The following is a 26,228-nucleotide window of genomic DNA, read 5'->3' on the forward strand; positions in this document are numbered from 1 at the left end:
GCGGCATTTTTAGTCTTGCAGCTATCAGAGCAGAAACGAAGGCTGATGATCTCCGTGTGTTTTTCCATCATCTCTAGTTGCGTTCATAAGTAACCTGCATGAGATTATCTTTCCAGTATATCGAAAGATCTGAAAAAGTACATACATTTACCCGCCCATAGAAAAAATCAGGACAGAAGTGGTTGAATGTGAACAAATGAGACTAAACACCAGGTGTAAACGGTGTAAACCTCATCTACTTGTGATCTGATCGACCAAAATGCATCTTAATACCAGGTGTAAACAGGGCCTAACCTACTTGTAAATGCTGTTCACATTCGTGATCACATAAACAACCACTCAAATAGCTTTGTTTTAGTTTCTTTCTTTTTTTTATTATTATTATTAAAGAAATTATTGCTGTCATCAATTTTTTTAATAAGGTCCTGGGCAAAATATGTGATGCAGATACTAAAAATGTATGTATTAAAATCAATTTCAAAGTTTTTTTTTTTTACATAATTGTTTTTCTAAGGCTGTCAATATTAACACATTAACATATGCAATTAATTCAAAATCCTTAACATGAGTTATTAACATAAATAATAAAAATTTAACAGAAATAAATTACTGAAGCATGTGAAATTGCGTCATTAACATAATTTACATCACGCAGTTAGACGATTTTGGGAGTTATATGCAAACGTTTCTCGGCTGGATAAAGCAAACTAGCATCTCGATAGTGAAGTTTTGATGTATGAGATTGGTAAAGATGATTGTGGTGACATACAGCATGCATAAGTCTACTGTATCTAATTATCACTTCATTCCAACCAGCAATCAACAATCAGGGGCGTCGGACTGGGGGGGTAAAGGCAGAGCCATAGAGAGACAGAGTTGCGACAACGGAAGTTCAAAACGCTTGATCGTCACGTGATTCGTGTAGCCTTCAGATAGTTCCAGGAAGTGCGTCGGCGGCAATTCAAAATGATAGGGTTAGAGAGACAGAACCGTGATTTTTGGTCATTTGTAGTCAATAAATGCATCGGTTTACAATATTTATGTAATACACCGACATGTGAATGTAGTATGTGTATGTAGTTACAGCAATGTTGTTTTTAAAAGATAAAAACCTGCTAATATTTGAGGATTAGTGTTGTCAACCAGCGTTGCCTGCCTTGTTAACATAATTCTGGCTAACATTACCTTGTTTAAAGATCGCGTTGCAGTTGTTTTGAAGTATTTTATGTTTTTAAACTTGTTTGTTAGTTAAGGGCAATCATGTCATGTTCACTATGGTTTCACAGGGACAGGAGACCTGCAGTGACAGGTGATTGCCTTTAAAAACCCATTGCAAATAAGTGAAATGTAAAATTTAATTAAGTGAAATTTAATTAATCTTAATGTTAACAATTCTTATGAACCCCATTCACTTACTTATTACTATATACATTCATACACAATATATTCAATTCTAAAATAAAACATGATTATACACACGTGTGACTTTTGCACTGATTTAGTACAATGGATTTATAAATTTATAATAAACTGCATGTCAAGCATTTCGTCTGTCCTTTCCTACATGTTCTTGTAGTCTCCGCTATGGTTTGCAGTGCTGCATGAGGATGATCCAGTTGTTCAGAGAAAGCAGTATGAATGCATGGTTACACGGAAAGGAGAAAGTTATGTTCAAGTCAGCAGGAGCAATCTAAATAGAACTAAAGATTGTGTGTTCATATATAGGTGTATGCCCTTTTTTAACAAAAAACAACACAGAACTTTTATGTTTATTAAAGGTTTATTAAAAATAAGGAGCAAGGAAAAGCTTGCAAAATCCAAGGAGCAGAGACTGGCGGTGACAGCATCATTGCATGGAGTCTTCAGGATCTGAATCCCCTTTGTGCTTGTATGGAAAGCAAAATAAAAGGAAACAAAATGGGAGAAATTAAATACAGTAGTAGTATATAATATGCAGTTTGGGTATTTAGTATGATTTCCCATTTAGCCTAGTATATATATATATATATCTTCTTTTTTTTTTTTTTTTTTTGCTGCTGCTGCTGCTGCTGCTTTTAAGCATTGTTTTTTTTAATCTCACTGTAACAAAGTTCAATGTCAGGAAGGAAGAGGACAGGGTCAGCTTGACTACTGACTGCTTTATTTGGTTTTCAAAAATAACAAAACAGGTGTGCAGACAGGCACAAAACGGTCCAATACAAACATAAGCAACTCCAGCCAACAATTCCAGCATCCAGGGGGTAAGCAGTCAGTAGTCCTTCTCTCTCTCAGCCACTCCTGTTTCTCCTGGCGTTATATACTCTCTCCACGCCAATTACTGAAACAAGAAACAGGTGTTCGTCATTTGCATTTAACCCACTCACTCAACCGCTCGTCTCCTGCCTCTCTCTCCCGCTGCAGACTTCGCTGAACCACGCCCCCCTCGCCACATACCCCCACCGCCCGACTCAGGCCGGGGAGCCATCCGGCCTGCAGCCCCCCCCCCCCCCCATTTCTGGAGAGGAAATCGGCCACAGCCATCTGAACACCCGGCCTGTGGACCACCTTGAACTTAAAAGGCTGTAAAGCTAGATACCAACGAGTGATCCGCGCGTTGGTATCCTTCATGCGGTGGAGCCACTGCAGGGGAGCGTGGTCCGAACAGAGGGTGAATTCCCGTCCCAGGAGATAATATCGGAGGGTGAGGACGGCCCATCTGATGGCAAGACACTCCTTTTCTATGGTGCTGTACTTAGTCTCTCTCTTTGAGAGCTTCCGACTAATGTACAGCACCGGCCGCTCCTCCCCCTCTATCTCCTGGGACAGGACCGCACCCAGCCCCCTGTCCGACGCGTCTGTCTGCAACAGAAATGGGAGAGAAAAATCAGGAGAGTGTAATAGCGGCCCGCCACATAAAGCAGCCTTCACTTGGGTAAAGGCCTGCTGGCACGGCTCCGTCCACTGGACCGTATCTGGCGCCTCCTTTTTAGTGAGATCAGTCAAAGGGCTGGTGAGGTCCGAATAATTAGGAACAAATCTCCTATAATATCCCGCCAGCCCCAGGAACTGTCTCACCTCCTTTTTGGTCTTGGGGCGCGGACAGGTCGCAACTGCTGCAGTCTTATCAATTTGGGGACGCACCTGTCCATGTCCCAAGTGGAAGCCCAGATATCTTACTTCCACACGCCCAATTGCACACTTCTTCGGGTTGGCCGTGAGCCCAGCTCCTCTCAGCGATCTCAGGACGGCCCTTAAATGCTGCATATGCCGCTGCCAGTCATGACTAAATATAATTATGTCATCTAAATAGGCTGCAGCATACGCAGCATGGGGCCGTAGAATCCTATCCATGAGACGCTGAAAGGTAGCCGGTGCCCCGAACAGCCCGAACGGAAGAGTGACAAATTGGTGTAATCCGAACGGCGTTGTGAAAGCTGTTTTTTCTTTAGATAACGGCGACAAGGGGATCTGCCAATATCCCTTTGTTAAGTCCAGTGTCGAATAAAAACGAGCTGTACCGAGCCGATCAAGCAGTTCGTCCACCCGTGGCATTGGATACGCGTCGAATTTCGACACAGCATTCACCTTGCGATAATCCACACAGAACCGAACCGAGCCGTCCGTCTTAGGAACTAAAACTATCGGGCTCGCCCAGTTACTGCTGGATTCTTCTATTACCCCCATGTCAAGCATTGCCTCTAATTCTGTCTGAACCACTTTTTTCTTGTGCTCAGGCAAGCGATACGGCCGGCTGCGAACTACCACGCCCGGCTCTGTCTCGATATGGTGCTGAATCAGATTAGTACGGCCCGGTAGGGGGAGAACACGTCCGCAAATTCTGCTTGTAATTTAGTGAGATCAGTGAGCTGGGAGGGCGAGAGATGATCTCCTCCCGGAGCCAGCGCAAGAGATTGAGGTTTTGAAATCGCCTCTGGCCCAAGATCATCCTCTCCACCAATCACCATCGCCAGCATCACTGCCTCTGCCTCATTCCATTTTTTGAGGAGATTGAGGTGATATATCTGACGTGCCCCCCTCCTATCAGACCGTATTACCTCATAATCGAGATCTCCGATTTGCCGTGTGACCTCAAATGGTCCTTGCCACTTTGCCAATAATTTAGAGCTTGACGTAGGGAGCAATACAAGCACTTTCTCTCCCGGTGTAAATTTTCGTAAATTAGTCCCCCTGTTATACAGCCGGCTCTGTTTGTCCTGGGCTTGTAACAAATTCTCCGTTGACAGCCGCCCCAAAGTGTGAAGTTTTGTTCTCAAGTCCATGACATACTGAATTTCGTTCTTACTTTGAGATGGTCTGTCCTCCCAAGTTTCTCTTAGAACATCCAAAACCCCGCGGGGCTGGCGTCCATAGAGAAGCTCGAAGGGAGAAAACCCCGTGGAGGCTTGCGGGACCTCTCGCACAGCGAACAACAGGGGTTCTAACCATTTATCCCAATTTTTGGCGTCCTCCTGAACGAATTTACGAATCATGGTTTTAAGCGTGCGATTAAAACGTTCGACCAGCCCGTCCGTTTGTGGGTGAAAGACGCTGGTACGGATCGTTTTAATGCCCAATAATTCATAAAGTTCGCGTAACGTACGTGACATAAACGCTGTGCCTTGATCGGTGAGGATTTCTTTTGGAATCCCCACCCGGGAGATTAAACTGAACAGTGCGTCCGCAACACTCTTAGCAGAAATGCTGCGGAGAGCCACTGCTTCAGGATATCGTGTTGCATAATCCACAATGACTAATGCAAAGCGATGTCCTCTAGATGATCGCTCTAATGGCCCGATGAGGTCCATACCAATTCTCTCGAAGGGGACCTGCATTAAGGGAAGTGGGCGCAAAGGCGCTTTTGGGGTGGCCGGTGGATTCACCAGCTGACATTCACGACAAGACGCGCACCACCTGCGCACATTCTCATGAATGCCCGGCCAAAAAAATCGGGTCATGAGGCGATTTAGTGTTGTTGCCTGTCCTAAGTGTCCAGCCATAGGATTAGAATGAGCCGCCTGGAAAAGCATTTCCCGGCGGCTCTTTGGAACTAACAACTGGGTTGTATCTTCTTTTGTCTGGGTATCTTGGGTCACCCGATACAACCTATTTTTCACAACTGCAAAATATGGATAGGTAAGCGCGCGTCCAGGCTGGAGAGGCTGACCGTCGATGACTTGGACCTGTTCAAATGCACGTTTCAACGTCTCATCCTGAGACTGCTCCAGGGGAAAATCATCGCGCTCCGAGAGAATTATTCTCTCGATTTCACTCTGTTCCCCTGAAGCAGCACTCAGTGGTCCCCGATCAGTCTCTCCCGCCTGCACCCGCGCCTCCACATCCACCGCATTTTTCCCCCAAGAGGCATCCGTGCATAAATAACCCAATAATTCAGAAAATGCTGGCCAATTTGTTCCCAGAATTAACGGATGCCGGAGGTGCGAATTAACTGCCACCTCAACACTATGTTTTTGTCCCCGGAATTGGATAATGACTGACACTACAGGATATTCCATTATATCCCCGTGCACACACCGCACCTTAACCACGCGGCTTGTATCCAATGCCCCGGATGAAATCAGGCTTTGATGGATCGAGGTTTGGTTACATCCTGAATCCACCAAAGCCTGATAGGTACCCCCTTGATACTCACAGGTATTTGGTACCAGCCAGCTTGACCGGGGGCAGCCTGCGGGGCGTCCGGGACCCGAACCATTGTCCCAACCTCCATCACCGGGCATTTATCTATGAAATGCTCCGGGTCCCCGCAACGCCAACAGGCCGGCCCAGACCTCCCCGCCGCCCCAGTGGCAGGGGGTGGGGTAAATGATTGGCGTGGAGAAAGCGGAGAAACAGGAGTGGGATCCCGTCCCGTGGAAACCAGTCCCGCCCTCCTGGGCGGGGCACGTGGAGTCCCGGACTGGCTCTGGTCAAACCCGCCCCGCCCCCGGGGCGGGACACGCGGATATCCAGGCGGCCGTGACCTGGGTAAAGGGACAGGATGAGAGAGAGGGACAGAAGATGGAGAGGGAGAGAGAAGCAGATGGGAGGGGTTCGCCGACCCCGGGGCACGCCACCATATGGTCCTCCGCGAGATGGATGGCCGAGTCCAGCGACGTGGGGCGGTGGCACTGGACCCACTCGGCTGTCTTCTTCGGTAGCCGAGTGATAAACTGCTCCAGCACCACTCGATCGACGATCTTCTCCACGTCGCTTCCCTCAGCCAACAGCCATTTGCGGCAGGAGTCCCGGAGCTGTTGGGCCATCACGAAGGGTCGGCCGGACTCAGCCAGCTCGAGCGAGCGGAAACGCTGTCGGTGTTCCTCAGGGCTCCGGCCGACCCGCTGGAGGATGGCCCTCTTCAGGTCGTCGAAGACCAGGAGATTCTGGACCGGAAGCTGCTGTGCCGCTATCTGGGACTCCCCGGAGAGCAGCGGGACCAGGCGCATCGGCCACTGGTCCCGCGGCCAGCCTGACAGCTCGGCCGTCTTTTCAAAAAGGTCCAGGAATGCCTCCGGGTCGTCCGCAGATCCCATTTTGTTGAATGGCAGGTGGGCGGGCACAGCGCGATGTTCCGTGGCTTCCGGTCGAACCTCCCGGTCAATCCAGCTCCGGAACCTCTCGCGGTCCTCCTGCTGGGCTTGGACGATGACTTGAAAAGATCTTTCCTGATCTCTCCGCAAGTCCAGCAGGGCCTGATGTTGTTCCTGTTGTAGGCCCGCGAGGCTGCTGATAATCTCCGCAAATGGCATTCCGGAGGACGATTGCATGGCGGCGGCTTTCCTCTCCCTTCCCGGGTTTCGGCACCAGTGTAACAAAGTTCAATGTCAGGAAGGAAGAGGACAGGGTCAGCTTGACTACTGACTGCTTTATTTGGTTTTCAAAAATAACAAAACAGGTGTGCAGACAGGCACAAAACGGTCCAATACAAACATAAGCAACTCCAGCCAACAATTCCAGCATCCAGGGGGTAAGCAGTCAGTAGTCCTTCTCTCTCTCAGCCACTCCTGTTTCTCCTGGCGTTATATACTCTCTCCACGCCAATTACTGAAACAAGAAACAGGTGTTCGTCATTTGCATTTAACCCACTCACTCAACCGCTCGTCTCCTGCCTCTCTCTCCCGCTGCAGACTTCGCTGAACCACGCCCCCCTCGCCACACTCACTTATAAACTTCCCTCTCCCCATCAATCCAAAAATCAGCTGAGCTGACACATAATAGACAGACAGTCAACAGAATCACAATGTATACATTCTCAAATATAAATTCTAAAATAAGGATTTTTTTTCTTTATTCCCAGGTGAAAAAATACTATAGTAATTTATAGTAAATACCATAGTGTTTTTGAACCATACTATAGTAAAGTACTTGAATTAATTTATTGTGGTAATTCTATAGTTGCTGTGATAATATAACAACTATAGTAATATAAACAAATTATGTTACCCAATACTGTACTAAGTTTTCTACAACTTTAGGGCATATTATACTACAATATACACTACAGTATACTGTAGTAAAAAACTAAAACTGTAATAAATACTGTAGTATACTTATCAGTTCACTATATACTGCAGTATGCTGCAGCATTCATTAACAACATGTTGTAAATACTATAAGATATACAGTATACTACAATTTACTATAGTATGGTTCAAAAACACTATACTGTTTACTATAGTATTTTTTCACCTGGGTTGTACAATTAATAAGGAATAAGGATATTCTCATTTTACCACTTTCGCCCACCACAAGCCCCAAAGTTATATTTAACTCCGTTGAGAAGCCTTTTTCTCTAATTACACGACGATGAATAAAGCTGTTTTAATCTATTATCTAATCTACTATCTGATAACATCCCCTGAAACTATTTATTTAGTGAGCAATATCAGCTAGCATGCTTTAATACACAAGTTAATTTGATTCATATGTACTGATAATATAAAATCTTATAATTTAAACGGCTTACCTTTTAAAAGTACATCACAAACGGTCTGTTCTGCTGTAACTCAACGGCGCGGCTGCTACTACCGGGAACTATTGAGAGGCTCCACGAGCCGCCATTGCTGTAAAAAAACGTTCCATTGGAGTCTATGGAGTTGTCGCAACCAGTGCCCAAGGAAGTCGACCGGAAGTTGAAGTCGGCCGGGTGCCGCCATCTTGTAGCAGAACTTCACTTGCGTTAGCATCCCCATTGACTCCCATTCATTTTGGCGTCACTTTGACAGTGAATAACTTTACATCTGAGGCGTTTAAAGACTCCATTTGTCCATTATTTATTTCCAAAGATACACGACAATGTATAAAGGGCTCCATTACCTTCTATGTTACATTATGGCCCCGTAGAAACAGTTTTTGTAAAAATAAGCTAACGATTGCGTCATAACCATGCGACTCTCTGTCGCACAGAAGAGAAGTTACCGTACAGACAGGAGGAGAAGCTCGCAGGCAATCGGGGAGATGTCAAGAGAGAAGCCTACTGGCGTTACATTTTAAAATACTATACAAACTAATTAATCAGAATATTTACTCCTGCTCACTCACGCCATAGAACTCCCCGCTCAAGCTCGCCGTCTCTGCAAGATTACCGATGGCAGTTTGCACGCACAGCTACTAGAAGATTTACATCTGTCAGACAGGTTGCGGACGTCATCAAGCTTAGTGTGAGTCTGCGCGTCAGAAACGGAAGTGCTAAAAATCGCTAAAAATGGGCTTCACTTGACTCAATTGAGTTCCAATGGGGTCGCTGTGTCCATTTCTTTTACTGTCTATGGTCGCAACTCTCTCTCTCTATGGCTCTGGGTAAAGGGTACCGGGTACCCAGGGCCCGAGGCAGGGGGGGTGCCCCTTAGAAGTCAGTTTTCTATACATACATATGTAGCGCCCCCTTCCTCTAACTGAGAATTTTATGGGTGACGCCCTGGGTCTTTAATATGATGGGTTGTATTAACTTAAATTTGTAATGCTATCTATTTTGTTTTTACCTCAATATATCAGGAAAAATGAATTACTCAATTACCACAAGTACAAATAAGTTAAATCAGACTTGAATTTACTTAAATGGTATCAATGAGAAAGAAAGAAGTGATGTATTCTTTTCAATAAAGCTTCTATTAAAACAAGTGTATGAGTCCCTTTTTCAAATTGACATTTACCTGAAAAATAAACAGTCAACAGTATCAAGGAAAAAAATAAACAAAAATTAAAAATGTTTCCAACTCAATAAAATAAATTCCTAAGCCGGCAAATAATTTAAATAACCCTTAGTATCTGTTGCAGGCCTGTTTCGCTGCTTGTGATCGTAGAGGCCAAAAACACACGGCCGCTTCACTCAATTGAGCCACAAAGAAAATAAAATAAACAGGTACCTTTATAGAAAATGTTGCTCTCTTTAGTTATGATCAGGCACAGTCCGTCAGGTCAATCGGAATCCATCCGTCGCGAGCCGCACTCACGAGCAGCCGTCAGCGTATTCATCCAGCAGCTCAACTCTCAACGCGGTATCCTCTCGCTCCGTTCAACAGCGCACGAGACTCCCGAATGTAACATGAACACAACATCCGTTGTCGTTCTCCTTCATAATTAGTACGATATAGACAGTTCACGTAGAATGTACTGGCTCGCCGCCAGTGGTTCCCCCGTTCTCGTCTGTGACGCACTTTAAATAAACTTGAACATCACGGTCACGCTTAGCCAGCAGTAACACAGTTCAAAGTCCACTCTAATATCCTCGAGATGAACTATAAAGTACACAATTCTATAGACAATTCACACTTTCAGAGAGTTGTCTCGCCGACATCTCACACCTGTTCTGCTTCTCTCGTGCGTTCTCTCCTTCTCCTCCTTGTCCCGCCCCTCCTCCATATCCCGATACCTGATAGGTTATTATTCACAAAGTACCCAATCAAATAATAAAGAAATTAAAATGACAGACCCAGCAACTTAGGTTATCTCGGAGCACATTTTCCACAGTACATTCTAAATCAGAAACCCATAACAAATACCCACATGGGCTACACTCTCCCCCCCTTTAAATGGTCCTCATGCCCCATGAGACCAATGTACTTCATTTAATTTGGACCTATTTTAATAATTATTCCCCTATGTACAATAGTCAGAGGATGATCTGTAGTCTTCCCCAACTCATCGTAAGTAAGTTTAAGGACAGGTTTCACTTTCCTCTGAGATCTTCTAGGGAAATTCACCTCAATCTGTTCTTCTACATCAGATACTGAACCATCTCTTTCTAATTGTAGGGGTTCTGGGCTTCTCTCTTGACTACCTGGTTTTTCCCCATCCTGAAAGTGTTCTACACCATCACTCATATCTGCAGTGTGGATTTCTCTAAGTTCACTTTCCTCAGAATTATCATTCTCAATTGTTTCAGGAACTTGCTTTTCAAGAGTCTCATGGTGTTCTTTTCCATGAAAACATGTTTCAAACTCGTTTTCTGTCTCACTATTCTCATCAACATCTCTCAGACTCTGTGATACTGAAAACTGCATTTTATGATCATCACTATAACAGGTACCTCTCTGATTTCGAGTCATAGGCCTATTCACGGAAGGCGGTGGGTCGTTCTCTTGGGGGATCCTAACCGTCTGCCCAATAGATAGCAAGTGATCTCTGTGAAGGACTCTTGTACGACCCATCCCATTCTCTGGCTTGATCGTATATACGGGCAAATCTTGGTATTTATTCACCACTACATACGGCAATTGATTCCATTTACTCTGCAGTTTATGTTTTCCACGAAGACCAAGATTCTCCACCAACACTCTGTCACCTTCAGCCAATGTCTGGTGTCGCACGACTTTATCGTAAGCTTTTTTGTTTTTTATGTGCACTTTAGCGCTGTTTCCTCTGCAAGATCATAGGCTCGTTTCAAATCTCTCTTCAGTCCTTCTACATATTGAGAATGACTGACTCTCTCTGCCTCAGTCTCAAAACAAATATCCACCGGTAGCCTAGCCTCCCTACCAAACATGAGATAATATGGTGAATACCCAGTGGCGTCACTCTTCGTACTGTTATATGCATGTACAAGTTGACTCACATAACGGCTCCACTGCCTTTTTTGTGCAGTGTTCAAAGTTCCTAACATCGACAGCAACGTTCTATTGAAACGCTCTGGCTGTGGATCACCCTGGGGGTGATAGGGTGTTGTTCGGGATTTACGAATCCCTAAACTCTTTAAGAGCTCTTGGATCACTCGTCCTTCAAAATCCCGACCCTGATCCGAATGGATTCGGGCGGGTAATCCATAATGGACAAAAAACTTCTCGACCAACACCTTAGCTACAGTGACTGCTTTTTGATCTTTGGTAGGATATGCTTGTGCATATCTACTAAAGTGATCTGTGACAACAAGTATATTACTAAACCCTGCTGTATTGGACTCCAGTGTCAGAAAATCAATACACACCAGTTCCATAGGACCCCCTGAAGTTATCTGATGCAATGGAGCTGCCCGTGCACGAGTACTCTTCCATGAAACACAATTGCCACAATTTTTCACATAAGCTTCTACCATCTGTGCCATCCGAGGCCAGTAGAACCTGTCCCTAATTAGACTCGTTGTGCGTTCCACCCCCAAATGGCCCAAGTCATCATGTAAAGCTTTAATCACTTGTAACCGAAACTTGTCAGGTAACACCAACTGAAACGTTTCATTTCCTGATACATCTTTCAGAACCCTGTGCAATAATCCATCTTTGATTCTCAGCTTTTCACTTTCACGCTTCATTAACGTTACCTCTTGGGGATACTGACTCAAATTAGATGGCCACAGATCTGCATCCACAAACTTCTTTATCACTCCTATGACATCATCCATGTCTTGGGCCCTCCTCAAATCACTTCTAGTGAATTGTTCCAACTGCGCCATTCCAAGATTAGTTGCAAATGCATATAGCTTGGGAATACCTTCTGCAGGCACCCCTAACCTGTCAACTAGTCGCTCTGCACTGGCTGAGTCTCCCAACTAGATACAATTGCATATTCCTTTCACCTCAATCTCTGAAAGATGTTTCCACATTTCAGTATGCGAGTCATTCCAACGTCTTGATAGCAGATCTGCATCAATGTTTGTATGGCCCGGACGATACTTTATCTCAAAATCATAAGTCGCCAAGGCTGCAAGCCATCTATGCCCAGTGGCATTGAGCTTTCCAGTGGTCAACACATAAGTGAGCGGATTGTTATCCGTCACCACAGTAAATTTCACACCATACAAATAGTCGTGAAATTTCTCTTCCACCGCCCACTTAAGGGAGAGAAATTCAAGCTGGTGGACATGATACTTTTGTTCAGCGACATTGAGCCCTCGGCTTGCGAATGCAACGGGACGTAACCCCTCAGGATACACCTGATTCAACACAGCCCCCAGCCCTTTTAGGCTGGCATCCACATGTAAGACATATGGCCTGGTGGGATCAGCAAACGCTAATACAGGTGCATGAGTCAAACAGTCAATGATCTTATGGAAGGCTTCAGTACAGGAATCATTCCATCTAGAACCAAATGGTTCTGATTCATCATGATATGTCTGATCAGGGAGAGACTTTTGTTTCTTTCCTTTTCGAACGGGAGGATACCCCTTCGTAAGCTCTGTCAAAGGCTTAACTATGGCAGAGTAGTTTGCCACAAATCTCCTGTAATAACCACAGAAGCCCAGGAAAGAGCGGAGGGACTTCAGATCAGTTGGCTGCGGCCACTTAGCAACTGCTTCGATTTTGTCTGGGTCGGTTGATACCCCATCTGCTGAGACTATGTGACCGACTTATTTGACTTTATCCCTACATATCTGACACTTGTCCAATGAAACCTTGAGACCTACCTCCTCCAGACGATCTAACACCTTGAGGAGTCTTTCCTCATGCTCCTCCAATGTAGCTCCAAACACAATGAGGTCATCAAGATATACTAACACTTGGAGCAAGTTCATGTCTCCAACAGCCTTTTCCATGAGACGTTGGAATGTCGCAGGGGCCCCCGTAACCCCCTGCGGCATTCTCTCAAATTGATAAAACCCTAACGGGCAGATAAAGGCTGTTTTCTCTTTGTCTGGTTCAGACATGGGTATTTGATAATACCCATTTCAAAGGTCTAACACAGAGAACCAGCGGCTTCCAGCCAAACAATCCAGGGCGTCGTCAATCCGTGGGGTTGTATATTGATCAGGAATAGTCTTACTATTGAGGGTTCTGTAGTCTATACACATACGGATTTTGCCACTCTTCTTCCTAACGATTACTATAGGAGAAGCATATGGGCTCCTAGACTCCTTGATTATCCCTGCCTCTAGTAAATCCTTCAAGTGTCTACGTACATCCTCTATATCTGCAGGAGCGATCCTCCTTGATCTTTCACGGAAAGGACGGGTGTCCGACAATCGGATACAATGCTCCACCCCCTTTGCCAGTCCCACTTCCCACTCATGTAGGGAGAAAACATTGCGTTTCTGCATTAATTTTTGTCTAAGCCTTTCTTTCCATTCCACAGGAATGGGAGAATCCCCAAAATCAAAAAGACTTGGATCTATCTCCTCAGATTTACTCACTCTCGCCGGTGGAACAGCCATATCTGCAACTTGCACATTCCCTAACAAAGCACCTTCAGGTATGATAACCTCTCGCTTGGTCTCATTCTGCACAAGCACAGAGAAATTATCTCCATTTACAGCTGAAGCTAAAGCTACCATAGGTTGAACCATCAATCCTTGCGGCAATGGTGTTACTTCATCAGCCTCCACCAAAACTATACCCTTAGTCACTGGTTGAGAAAACTCTGCTTGACAGCTAACACAACAAATGTCTTCTGGTGGAATGGTTACAGAGCCAGGCCCTTTCCATTTAAGCCGACCCACAATGTCATCCTCACCACGCTGACTTGCTTTAAACACAGTAGACTCAGGTAGGCTAACTGGCAGAAAGCTTTTTATATTGAAAACATGAACCAGATTGCTACCCTTCTCTTTGTCACAAAGAGCAAACAGTCTTTGAAACAAACTGGCGTTAGTCCCCAATATTACAGGAGTCTGAACAGGAGTATTTGGTCCAGGGCACACAAGCGCCAGCACTGACAAGGTTTCTAGAGTGCCAGTTAATTCTTTAGGAAACTGAACATCCACCACTATATAACCTTGGTAGGGGTAACTTTCGTCACTAAGTCCCCAAATAGCCAATCCTGATACTGGTTGAATAGGGATATGTGACAGATGTTCCTGGTACCATTTCTCAAATACAATGGTCACTTGTGACCCACTATCCAACAGCGCAGTACAAGGGTTACCATTTACCTTCAATGTCACAGTAGAAATTGGTCCCACCAACCCAGTCGGAATTGCAACTGATGCTATGTTCTGGACCATTTGTGTTCTAGCAGAGCAGTGTGTGGTTTTCTTATCAGAACTGACCTCAGAACTACTTTGTTTCTCCTTAGCTTTCCGAAGAGATGCAATAAGCCTCCTGATTACCTTCTTCTCATTCTGCGTAGCAGTACATTTAGTTGAAATGTGACCATCCTCCCCGCAACGATAACAAAAGAAATCATCCTCCTGTTGGGAGAGAGGTTTCTTACTGCCACTATCACTGACTTTTGCTTTCACAGCAGAGGCAGAAGCAGGTTGAGCTGGCTCTCTACTCTCCAATGTCTTCACTTTCTGACTCAGTCTATCAACTTTTTTCTGTAATTCAGAGGCTCCAATTGCTTTATCATCTGATGTACACTGTCTAGCCTGTACTTTTGTGCTGACACTTTCTTTGCTGACAGGGTTGGACTTCACTTTCAATTCAGACATTTTAGCTTGTAGAGCCTTCACATCAGCTCTAAGCTCTTGCAAATCAAAATCAGTTGCAGATACACAATCCTGTGCTTCAACACTTCGAACCCTTGCATGGACTTTACGCCGTGAGCGTTCATGTTCTTCCTCTACCCTAATCTGACTCAGCAGCTCAAGAAATGTAGGAGGGTTGGCTCTTTTCTCTTTGAGACGTAACTGTAAAAGCATAATGTCAGCCCCAACTGCTCCTCGCAACAACTGCTCAATTCTCACTCTGTTCATATCCTGAGCTCTCACACCCCCCTTTCTGACAACCTTGGCTAGAAAAGGTTCCAGCCTCTGTACGTAGTCAGATAACATCTCTCCAGATTTTTGTTGAATGAGACGGTATGCAAAATATAAATCTTCTCCAGTCTCTGGAGATCCAAAAGCCCTATCAATTGCAGAAATATACTCATCTGAGCTAGCTTCAGGGTTGCTAAACCGCAAAGACCTAACAATTTCTAGTGCAGGACCCCTCAGACTTTCTATTATTCTACGTCTCTTCTCTTTTTCAGGGCAATCACTGCCCTCTACCATCACTGTTGCTTGTTCAAGCCAATATTCAACTTGTTCCTCTCCCATTGGGGTAGGGGTGATACCAGAAAACACTCGAAGTCGACGATAACTGTGACTTTCAGCCATACCTCTGTTAGACTGCTTCATCACTTCAGCCATAGCATGAATGAAGAATTCTTCAGTACCTTTAGCGGGTGCTGAGGTAGCTACATAATCTTGGAGGTCAGCAATTGTTTTACCTTCAGCTTGCAAAAAACTTTGTAGCTTGCCAACAAAGTCCTCTGATGCATCTGATGAATCAGGCCTTGGATCAACCACCACTATGTGCCACACAATAGTACCATCATCACTCCGCACTTCAGGAGGAACGATCTGTGGTTTTATTTCCTCTTTACATTCACACAGAACCAGCAAACCTCCTGCTTCAACACTGTAGGTCCTTCCTCTTACTCTTACACGACCCCAACAGCGCACAGTTTGCATCAATTCTTCAATTTGACTAATGCTGACATCCTCTGCCACCCCAGCAATCAGTATAGCATGAGCTGGATCAAGTTCTTCTCCTTTACACCAACTACTGAGTGTATCTTGGTATTTTTTGTACAATACAGACTCCATGATTGTTCTCGCAATTAAAAGCAAGGAAATTTAGATGCAATTGAACAGCCTAGATAACCACAAATTCATAAAACCCATCCCAGCGGTGCCTCCATTTTCCTCTAACTGGGAATTTTATGGGTGACGCCCTGGGTCTTTAATATGATGGGTTGTATTAACTTAAATTTGTAATGCTATCTATTTTGTTTATACCTCAATATATCAGGAAAAATGAATTACTCAATTACCACAAGTACAAATAAGTTAAATCAGACTTGAATTTACTTAAATGGTATCAATGAGAAAGAAAGAAGTGATGTATTCTTTTCAATAAAGCTTCTATTAAAACAAGTGTATGAGTCCCTTTTTCAAATTGACATTTACCTGAAAAATAAATAGTCAACAGTATCAAGGAAAAAAATAAACAATTAAAAATGTTTCCAACTCAATAAAATAAATTCCTAAGCCGGCAAATAATTTAAATAACCCTTAGTATCTGTTGCAGGCCTGTTTCGCTGCTTGTGATCGTAGAGGCCAAAAACACACGGCCGCTTCACTCAATTGAGCCACAAAGAAAATAAAATAAACAGGTACCTTTATAGAAAATGTTGCTCTCTTTAGTTATGATCAGGCACAGTCCGTCAGGTCAATCGGAATCCATCCGTTGCGAGCCGCACTCACGAGCAGCCGTCAGCGTATTCATCCAGCAGCTCAACTCTCAACGCGGTATCCTCTCGCTCCGTTCAACAGCGCACGAGACTCCCGAATGTAACATGAACACAACATCCGTTGTCGTTCTCCTTCATAATTAGTACGATATAGACAGTTCACGTAGAATGTACTGGCTCGCTGCCAGTGGTTCCCCCGTTCTCGTCTGTGACGCACTTTAAATAAACTCGAACATCACGGTCACGCTTAGCCAGCAGTAACACAGTTCAAAGTCCACTCTAATATCCTCGAGATGAACTATAAAGTACACAATTCTATAGACAATTCACACTTTCAGAGAGTTGTCTCGCCGACATCTCACACCTGTTCTGCTTCTCTCGTGCGTTCTCTCCTTCTCCTCCTTGTCCCGCCCCTCCTCCATATCCCGATACCTGATAGGTTATTCTTCTTCTTCTTCTTGATTTTTTTTGGCGGTTGGCAAACACCTGATAGGTTATTATTCACAAAGTACCCAATCAAATAATAAAGAAATTAAAATGACAGACCCAGCAACTTAGGTTATCTCGGAGCACATTTTCCACAGTACATTTTAACCTAACTTTATACAATTTTACAAACAAAACTTTATCTAAATCAGAAACCCATAACAAATACCCACATGGGCTACACATACACTAACATTTGTATAGCATTTATGTACAAATAAAAAAGTTTCTGTGCAAAACTAAACTTGTAGTTAGGCACTGGTTTGGTATAAAAAAAAGTCATTTTCATGCTGTGCAGAGCCCCACCACCCCTCTCGAATCAATGTAAATGGTACGACCCGCAGGTCAGGTGCTTCTGCTGCGGACCTGCGGTGAATCAGTTAATGAGACAGGAGCTGGAGTTAGCCGTGATATGAACTAGGAAGACAGGGGAAGAGTCATGTCTTTCCTTAAGAAAGGAAAATCAGGGGCTCAAAAACTAAAAGAAAAGTTAGTTTTACCGCCTATTTTACCGCATTGTTATGCAAATTAGCGCGCGCACGCTCTTACATTAAGTACAGGATTGTTCTCAGTTTAATGCACATCTTAATGATTGAAAATGACTTATTTTAAAACGTAATTCAAAGACTGAATGTCTAGTTTGGCGGTTAGTGTACCCTGTGATTATATAGTCTGCATTACAGACAAATAATCAGCAATTAACTTGTACTTAGCCTACACTTTAAAAAAGGTATTGTGACAATAAAGGATATTTTAGCAACCATTTGAAGCCATATATTTCAGTTTCAGACAAAAATATATTAATCAGAGTGTGGCTTATTTTGTTTACATTTTAAGTGTTTTTATGATAAAAATGCAATACCCCAGCCATTGGTATCACTATGGTATTTGGTACGGGGGCCCAGCAAGATGGATTGTACCCAGGGCCCAAAATTTGGTGCTACGCCCCTGCGGATGAGCGCACACAAATCTTCTCACAGCGCGTGCGAGTTCTCTTTCGCGTCTTGTTCTTGAAGGTTTAAATCAGCAAGGCTTAAATGAGTTAGTTTAAACACAGACAGCAACGTGTGCTGTTCAGGTCTCACCTGCGCTCGCGCGCTATCAACACCCGTGTGATGACGGGTAAATGACAGGACATTACAGCAGACGGCACTCGCAGTTAACAGTTTACAAAGAGTGACTGTTTTGTCCACGCTTTCTGATTATCGTTGTTGTAACGTTTTGTGCATCCATCGACTGAAACATACATTATCTGAACTCTGTCTGTTTTCCACGTTGCTATTTTAAACAAACCATATTAACCAATAGATGCATCGTCATTCGAGATGGACCGCAGTGCAAGTGCGTACCGAACCGTCAAGTCAAGTCACCTTTATTTATATAGCGCAAATGCAAATTGTGTCAAAGCAGCTTTACATTGATAACTGGTACATAATTTGGCTGCACAGCAGCTCTTAAATAATAAATAATAAGTGGAGAACCGTATGGTTCGATTTTTTACCGAGAACCGTTGCACCCCTAATACATATATATCCGAGTCCTGATCGGGAGGTAACGTCCGAATCCGATCGAGTCTGAAACCACGTGATCGGGCCCGATTTCCGATCACGTGATCGGATCTGGACATCCCTAGTTTCATTTGATAAATGCTAATTTTTGTAGGATTATCATTAAAAAAAATATATGCTTGAGTGATTTGTTCATTTTGAAAATTTGAATTTATGCAGGATTGTCATGACAAAATAGGCCTGAGTGAATTGTTCAATTGATAAATTTCATTTTAATTATTGTATAATTTTTCATTTTTTCTTTTAAAATTATGCTGCTGATGGTGTTTGTTTTTTTTTTTCTTCTTCTTTTTTTTCTTTTCTTATTTTTATTGATAAAAATGCATGTTATTGGCTTTGGAGTAAATGTTTGTTTTCAGTTTTGTGATTAAAGTATATTTCATATAAAATGCCCATAAGTTTCAAGCATTACTTTTTACATCATGAACAGGAAATTACTCACATAATACAATGAAACAGATAATGACACAAAATTAAAATTTTAAATGCTTATTGTGCTGTATTTTAATGTAATGTATCATAACACAAACTATAACGTCTCATGTGTAATAAAAGCAAATTCTGTTAATTTGCTCCTCTGTTAAGAACATAAGCTCCGCCCCTCACTTCTGTTCTGTGGCTGTGGTTCTGAAACTGCTGGTGCTGCGGGTCTGCAGCTGGATACTATTGAGCCATACAGCTCTGACAAGCTGCGCATAAAATAATCACAGCCTTTGCCAAATCTCGTGCAGTTTAATTGCGATTAATCGTGCAGCCCTATAACCCTAATATAATAGCCCTAATATAATAATAAATGTGATTAATGTGTGTGTGTGGCAGGACATTCACAGACAGCACATTCTCTTTTTTCTCTTTTGGCACTTAAATGGTTTAAAAGCATTTATATGAATAAGAGCATGATCATATATTGTAATGCTAGCCAAAGGATGACAGAAAAAAATGGATGCTGCTTTAATTGCGCTAAATATTTTTAATGCATTGAACTGGAATAAATTAACTGCATGCGTTAAAGTGTTAAAGTTGATGGCACTGATTTTAACCCAATTTTCTGTTTAATGAACGCAAAACCAATTCAAAGTAAACTCTTAACATGTCCAAAATGTTATTTTTTAAAATTTAATTATTCTTGGCGTAGTCGTGTCTTCAGTGTTCAGTCACAGTCCAGGCTCTTATGTTAGTTATCTCTGCTTGCCTGCTGCGTCATGTAGTTAGGTTGCGGAGCGTTCAAAGACAGATATTTATTAAACAAAAGACAGGTTATTTCGAGTCATTTAACTCAAGTCTGAGTCAAGTCTCAAGCCATGAATGTCAAGTCAAAGTCAAGTCAAGTCTCAAGTCCTAAAATTTGCGTCTTAAGCAGAACTCAAACAGACTCATCACACAGGCCTTCATCAAAGTCCTTCATCAAAGACATGCAACAGGTAACAGTCTCAGAAGAATCCACACAGAAGAAAATACAGGAAAGTACATCCACCAAATAGTCCAACAAGTGAGTATATCCACAAAGAAACGGTCATGGTATCACATACGAGACTTGCAATTAAAGGGATTGACTTTCCTACAGTAAATAATATAGAAAATATTGTACTGGCAAGGACAAGCACAGATTCTCCATATTTTCTCCACAATTTAGTCCAGTTTAGTAAGGAATATAAGATTGTATGTTACATGTTTACTCATAATAAATAAATAAAGTCTAAAATAAAGGTTTGATACACCATTGTGTTGTTTGTGATCCTCCATCAGCAGCTGCAGTATCTCTCAGCTGTATCAGTGCATCACTGTGACGTCTGACTGACCGAGGTTTTTGTACCACTCTTTATCACTGTGTGAACACATCTTTACTGTTGATATAGTGGTAACTCTGACAGTAATAATCTCCTGTATCTTCAGTCTGGACTCCACTGATGGTCAGAGTGAAATCACTGTTAGATCCACTGCCACTGAATCTAGATGGAGTTCCTGATTGCAGTTGATTCGCTCCATAAATAAGGAGTTTAGGAGCTTCTCTGGGTTTTTGTAGATACCAGCTAAGACATCCAGTCCCTCCACAACAGCAGGGAACACTACTGCTAGTTTTACAGGTTATTTTGACTAGTTGCCCAGTTTGAGCGATCAGCTCTGAGTGAGTTTGAGTCACTGTCACCTGCCCAATAGATTCTGTCAATGAGGAACAATAGAAGTCAAATATTTACACACAGTCATTTATCTCTGAAAATATAATCATAAATCATTATTCAAACCTGGACAAAACACTGCCAGAGTCAAGACAAAGATGATGCTGAAAGTCATGTTTGTTGGTTGATGAAGAAGAGCTCTTGATCATGTCATGTTCAGTTCATAGAGCTATAAACACATTCAGAGCAGTGAAGCATGAGCCGCTCATGTAAAACACCCTCTGAATGCAAAAGTAGACTGCTGTAGACTGTGACAGTCCAATAGCTTTACTGACAGAGTAAAAAAAAAAAAGGCTTTACATAAGCACAGTATAAACTATATCTATCAGTGGTGTGCGGTCCATATAAGCTGTGAATGCTCTGCATACCCAAGCTATTCGTGGACTGGGAAATTAATATTAACACTATAATTTACTATTAAATCATTTGTTTGAGGTGTACTATAAAGCCTACCATATAAAATGTAGGTAAGGTGTATGTAACTGTCCATAATTTATTTATTTAGCAAATGACAGTAATTTTCTTTAATTCTGCCAGTTACAGAGATCTCCGGGTAAGCTGATCTACAGCAGCTTTTGCGCCTTTGCTCTTTTGTTATGGAACGTCATCACTGTCCCGCGTTCTCATTGGTTTGCTGGCCTATGGGGGATTTCATGGCAGGATAAGCTGTGAGCGGATCGCTCGCCCAGAAGGAAAAATGAGCTGCTGCCAGATCGCGATCAAGCGAAAATCACATTGCATTTGAGATAAAACTAACTACATTAAATCAAATGGGGGAAAAATCATAACTAAAACTATTTTCATAGTATTTCATAGAAAAATATATTTTTTATGAAAACTTAAAATAAATTGTTTAAGACAGTCCTACTGTAACTATCAGAGGATGTTATTCGATAGTCTGTGCATTTCTTAAAGTCATCAGTTTGCATAATTTCAACTTATTATTTTAATAATACTGATATTTTTATTTATTATAGCCTGCTTATATTTATTGACATGTTTCTTTCTTTTTTTTCTTTTTTCTTTTTTTTTTTGTCATGTTTGATTTAGATCTCTGTCCTAAACTGATACGTTTGAAGGTGAAGTATGAAGTTTGTCTTCATTCAGGCCGATTCAACGAGAACGTGCATGAAAACAAAAGGCGGGATTTATCGCATGAACCAATCATATCCAATCATAGCGTGAAGGAGGCACTGCCTCCTCTCACATGACTTTCCCCCATTCATTCTCAATTACCCCCCACTAAACCAGCGCACACTTTAGGGGTTCTGCTTTAACTCTATGAAGCTCAAGGGGGGCACAAGAGACGCGGACTGCCCGCTGTAACTTCATCTGCGGGTGTTGCTGTTGGACAGTGTTTTTTTTAAAGGGAACCCCTGGTGTTAAGACTTGTATGGCTTAATATAATGTAAATTATGTCTCTTACTGAAATATGTAGTAGAAAACCCATGAAACATTTATTATTTCAAAAATCCATGACATATTTGGACCAATTTGGACAATGGGTGGTGCCATTTTGTTTAGGTGCACAGTGAGCTCTACGTCGATGATGTCAAATGGTTGCACTCACTGAGCTTCTGAGACTGTCCTATTGCTATTTTTACCTCAACACAACTTGGAATATGATATAAGATGCCACATTGTGCAGCTTTTGGTTGTAATTTTCAGTCGATGAGCCACAAGAGAAGCGATGTGAGTCTTTACTGCTTTACTAGCGATAAGAGGAGAAAAGAATGGGAAGTTGTGAAGAATGTGGACGAATAAAACTTCCTAAAGAACCACGTCTTTGTTCTCTTCATTTTAGCCCTGGTGCCTTTGAGGCTTTTAGTAGACCACAGCTACTGGAAGAGCTTACAGCTACCGATTGATATAACTGTATGCTTTAACCAGATGCCACGCCTGTCGTGGAGACGAAGGAAAGCCAATAACACATCTCGATCGAGACCGACTGCCTCAAAGCTTGCGTGCGCTGCGATGCAAGAGATATCTGTGATCGCATAAACAGCATCTTCTCAGCATGTTTAACTGTGTGTAATGCATTCAGGTGATCAGACGATTTTAACACATCAATCATACAACAGTAGTTTGAATAGCCACAGAGACACTGCACGTCTTCGATGTTTTCATCCTCACTAATTTTGCGCTCTGGCTCAAATTGAAAAGACTGATCAGGTTTCAAAAGAAACCCCGCGGATATTAAGTATGCGTTACTAGATTACCAAAACATACAGATGAAAAGTATCAAAGGCATCAGGGCTAAAGTGAAGAGAGCAAAGACGCAGTTCTTTAGGAAGTTTTATTCGTCCACATTCTTCACAACTTCCCATTCTTTTCTCCTCTTATCGCCAATAAAGCAGTAAAAACTCACATCGCTTCTCTTGTGGCTCATCGACTGAAAATTACAACCAAAAGCTGCACAATGTGGCCTCATATATTATTGTGTTGAGGTAAAAATAGCAATAGGACAGTGTCAGTATAGCTCAGTGAGTGCAACCATTTGACATCATCAATGTAGAACTCACTGTGCAGCTAAACAAAATGCTGCCGCCCAAGTGGTCCAAATATGTCATGGATTTTTTTTATTTATTTTTTTTTAATGCCTTAAAATAGCTTGAGTGTAACTCTACATCCTTGCCTCATTTAATGGTAACACTTTATTTTGATAGTCCATCTGTTGACACTCTACTAGTTATCAGTACTCATATAGTAGCATGTCAACAGTGCATCAGTTGACATTCAACAACATTGTTTCAACAGACAAGTAACATACATTCAGCTAACTGCCTGTAGATTATAAGGCACATTTTAATTTCTAATCTATAGATTATACAAAAAGTGCATGCTGACTGTCAGTATTTATTTCGCAACAGGTTGTTAACTAGTAGTCAGCTGACTTTCTGTAGATTGTGTTACCATCCTCTAAGTTGTCTACCAACTACTCAAAATCAATCTGTCAGTTGAAAGTCTACAGTCATGTCAACATATGATCAAGAGCATATTATATCATCCTTACTTAAGGGTCTCAAATGCATCAAATTAATAATTATTTAACCATTTCATTTTTATCAAGATCACTAGTTTATTATCTGTTGATAGTCAACTAAACATTGGTTGTGCATCTGTTGCTTGTCAACTAGTCTAAAGTTTACATTCAGAAGATCATCAGTAGACATTCTTAACTAAGCATTTGTAGATATATTTTAGGACTATCCAATTAAAGTGAAAAACAGTTGATAACAGTTGAAAGTCTATAAGCTATCAACAGAAAACATACAGCCATCCATTAATTATATGCCAGATATTTACTGTTTAAAATGAGAAGTTAATACCAGACTATGAACTACAATAGATCCAACACTACAGACAGGATATTAGAGAAAGTTGTTTATTAACAATATATTTATACAAACCCATTGTTCACTAGGGCATCAGATCTGAACAGTCTAATCATGTTGTATCAAACTTTACTTGAATTAACATTACATAAAACAAAAACAAAACAACAAAATAAAATAAACATGCTGCACTGGCAGCACTACAAATAATCAAACAAGTCTCTACCATGTCATTGTAGGGGCAAAGCAACTTGAACTGTAAATTATGAAAAACAAAACGTATCTACTCAAACTTAGCTAACATCCTGTTTCCTACATTCAGTCTTTCTTTGCAGAAAAGGGGATGAGCTGTTTGTTATTTTTTAATATTTTTCAGTCATCAGTGCTGGAGTCCAGCATCATGGCCTGTGGCTCCTCATCTCCAGTGGCCATTATCTCCATGTTCCCATCTGTCAAATGATAAAACAAACACAAATAATGTTTAGAGCATAACTTCACCCTCAGCTCTGCACTTTTATCCACTGCATAACTTTATAGAATGTTTATTTTTGTTAATTATTAATGTGGTGAAGATTACATTGTGTCTAAAGAGACATTGCAGAACTACAAATAATGTGTACAAAATCTCATAGGTTTGATTTCACATACAAAAAGAAGGAAAGGCTTATCATAAGACTATCAGATCTGAACTGTGATTATGTGTGGCAAAAATGAAATGAAAAAACAAACAAACTAACAAACTAACATGCTGCACTGCACTGCCATCACTACAATTAATGAAAGTCTTTACTATGCAGTATTGGATGAACTGTAGGAAAAAAACGAAAAAAAAAAACCTTCAATTCAAATTTATTGTCCTAGGCCAACACCACCAAAGCAAAATAAAATAAATAATAATAATAATAAAATAAAATAACAAAAAATAATTAATTAATTCTGCCTTCCATGATAGTAAGGGGGTCTTAAACTGATCTGTGGTTACTTACATTCCTTATGTCCTTGAGAAGTCTTCCAAGTACACCATGTTTATGTCTTCTGGCTAACCAGTAAGTCCACTCAATGAAGCAGAGCTGTTTTTTTAAGGCCTTCTCAGACCGATTCCCCCGCATACGCCAAATTTCCCTCTTATATGTCTGCCACGCTCTCTCAATGTTTTGAGTGTGTAGTCCTGTTTGAGGATCTACATAATTCTGGCTGTGGTTGACTCTCACATGCTTGTAGCCCTCCTGAGAAAGGCTGGTGTATGCTCTCCACTCATCGCTCACTACAAGACTTTCTCTTTTTACGTGTTTTTTGATGATTGGAACAAGGGTTTCCTTGTTTCTTTTTTTCACAAGGCGAAGAATTGGACGTCTGCTTGCAGCTTTGATTTCAAGTATACCAAAAACCCATGTTCGCTTTCTCTTCCAGGTGTTACCAAAGCGTCCTCTTGCATACTACAAAAAAAAGTATGAACAGTGTTAGAAAATAATCAAAATAATCTCTTGACCATGTAAAAGTATATTACTAGTTATGAGTAATTACATGATAATACTTTTTCCATCCAAAACTTTTTAAAATTCCATATAATACAATAAATATGCTTACAATATAAGAAAATAAGAAAAAGTAAACCAAATTTGTATTAACTGATTGACAGCTTTGGGGAAAGTGATGTCCACCCTCACTACTTACATCTATCCTAAACTACGATGCAAAGCTCTTTCTGGTTCTACAATATGTAACACATTTCATCAAGTGCATTGCATTTAGATTACATTACCTTGCGTTTATGGCAGAACTTGCTCTCATCAATGTGAACTATGACATTAACTCCACCAACTTTTTGCCTCTTTTTCTTTCTGTGCTTTTTCAGGCTTTTTACACAAATTCTTCTGAGTTTCTTTGACATCATAGAAAGTTTTGCTGTGCTCTTTGCAATGCCATCTTGAAGCATGTGTACTTGCCGTAGATGTAAACCCTGTGCGAATCTACAAAGGATCGACATTAACAAAAATGATGTCCATTAAATAAGAACAGTATATTTTCACATAAAGAAATCATAATAGCAAAGCATATTAATAATAAACAAAGCATAATTT

General features: G+C 41.7%; 1 protein-coding gene and 1 gene segment (V, D, J or C); both read right to left on the reverse strand.

The window, feature by feature from the left end:
- Positions 1-1,843: 1,843 nt before the first annotated feature.
- LOC137014751 (uncharacterized) lies at positions 1,844-20,460 on the reverse strand. 3 transcript variants are annotated; one of them, XM_067379262.1, is made up of 3 exons: positions 17,068-20,460; positions 5,630-17,013; positions 1,844-2,317 (listed from the first exon to the last, which is right to left on the reverse strand). In XM_067379262.1, exon 2 carries the CDS (start codon positions 15,932-15,934, stop codon positions 13,076-13,078), a length of 2,859 nt encoding a protein of 952 aa, XP_067235363.1. In that variant the 5' UTR covers positions 15,935-17,013; positions 17,068-20,460; the 3' UTR covers positions 1,844-2,317; positions 5,630-13,075. The 3 variants fall into 3 exon arrangements, with proteins under 3 accessions (XP_067235363.1, XP_067235364.1, XP_067235365.1); XM_067379263.1 differs by having other exon boundaries at positions 5,630-7,023; positions 7,946-20,460; XM_067379264.1 differs by having other exon boundaries at positions 5,630-6,765; positions 6,910-20,460.
- On the reverse strand, positions 20,458-20,927 carry LOC137014842 (immunoglobulin kappa variable 1-8-like). The segment is given in 2 exon segments: positions 20,458-20,795; positions 20,879-20,927. Coding segments are annotated over 2 exon segments (387 nt in total).
- Positions 20,928-26,228: the final 5,301 nt, after the last annotated feature.

This window comes from Chanodichthys erythropterus, chromosome 24 (assembly GCF_024489055.1).
Source record: "Chanodichthys erythropterus isolate Z2021 chromosome 24, ASM2448905v1, whole genome shotgun sequence".
Taxonomy (NCBI): Eukaryota; Metazoa; Chordata; class Actinopteri; order Cypriniformes; family Xenocyprididae; genus Chanodichthys; species Chanodichthys erythropterus.

Excerpts from the sequence above, each read along its gene's own strand:
- LOC137014751 (XM_067379262.1), bottom strand. The coding sequence starts at position 15,934 with ATGGAGTCTGTATTGTACAAAAAATACCAAGATACACTCAGTAGTTGG.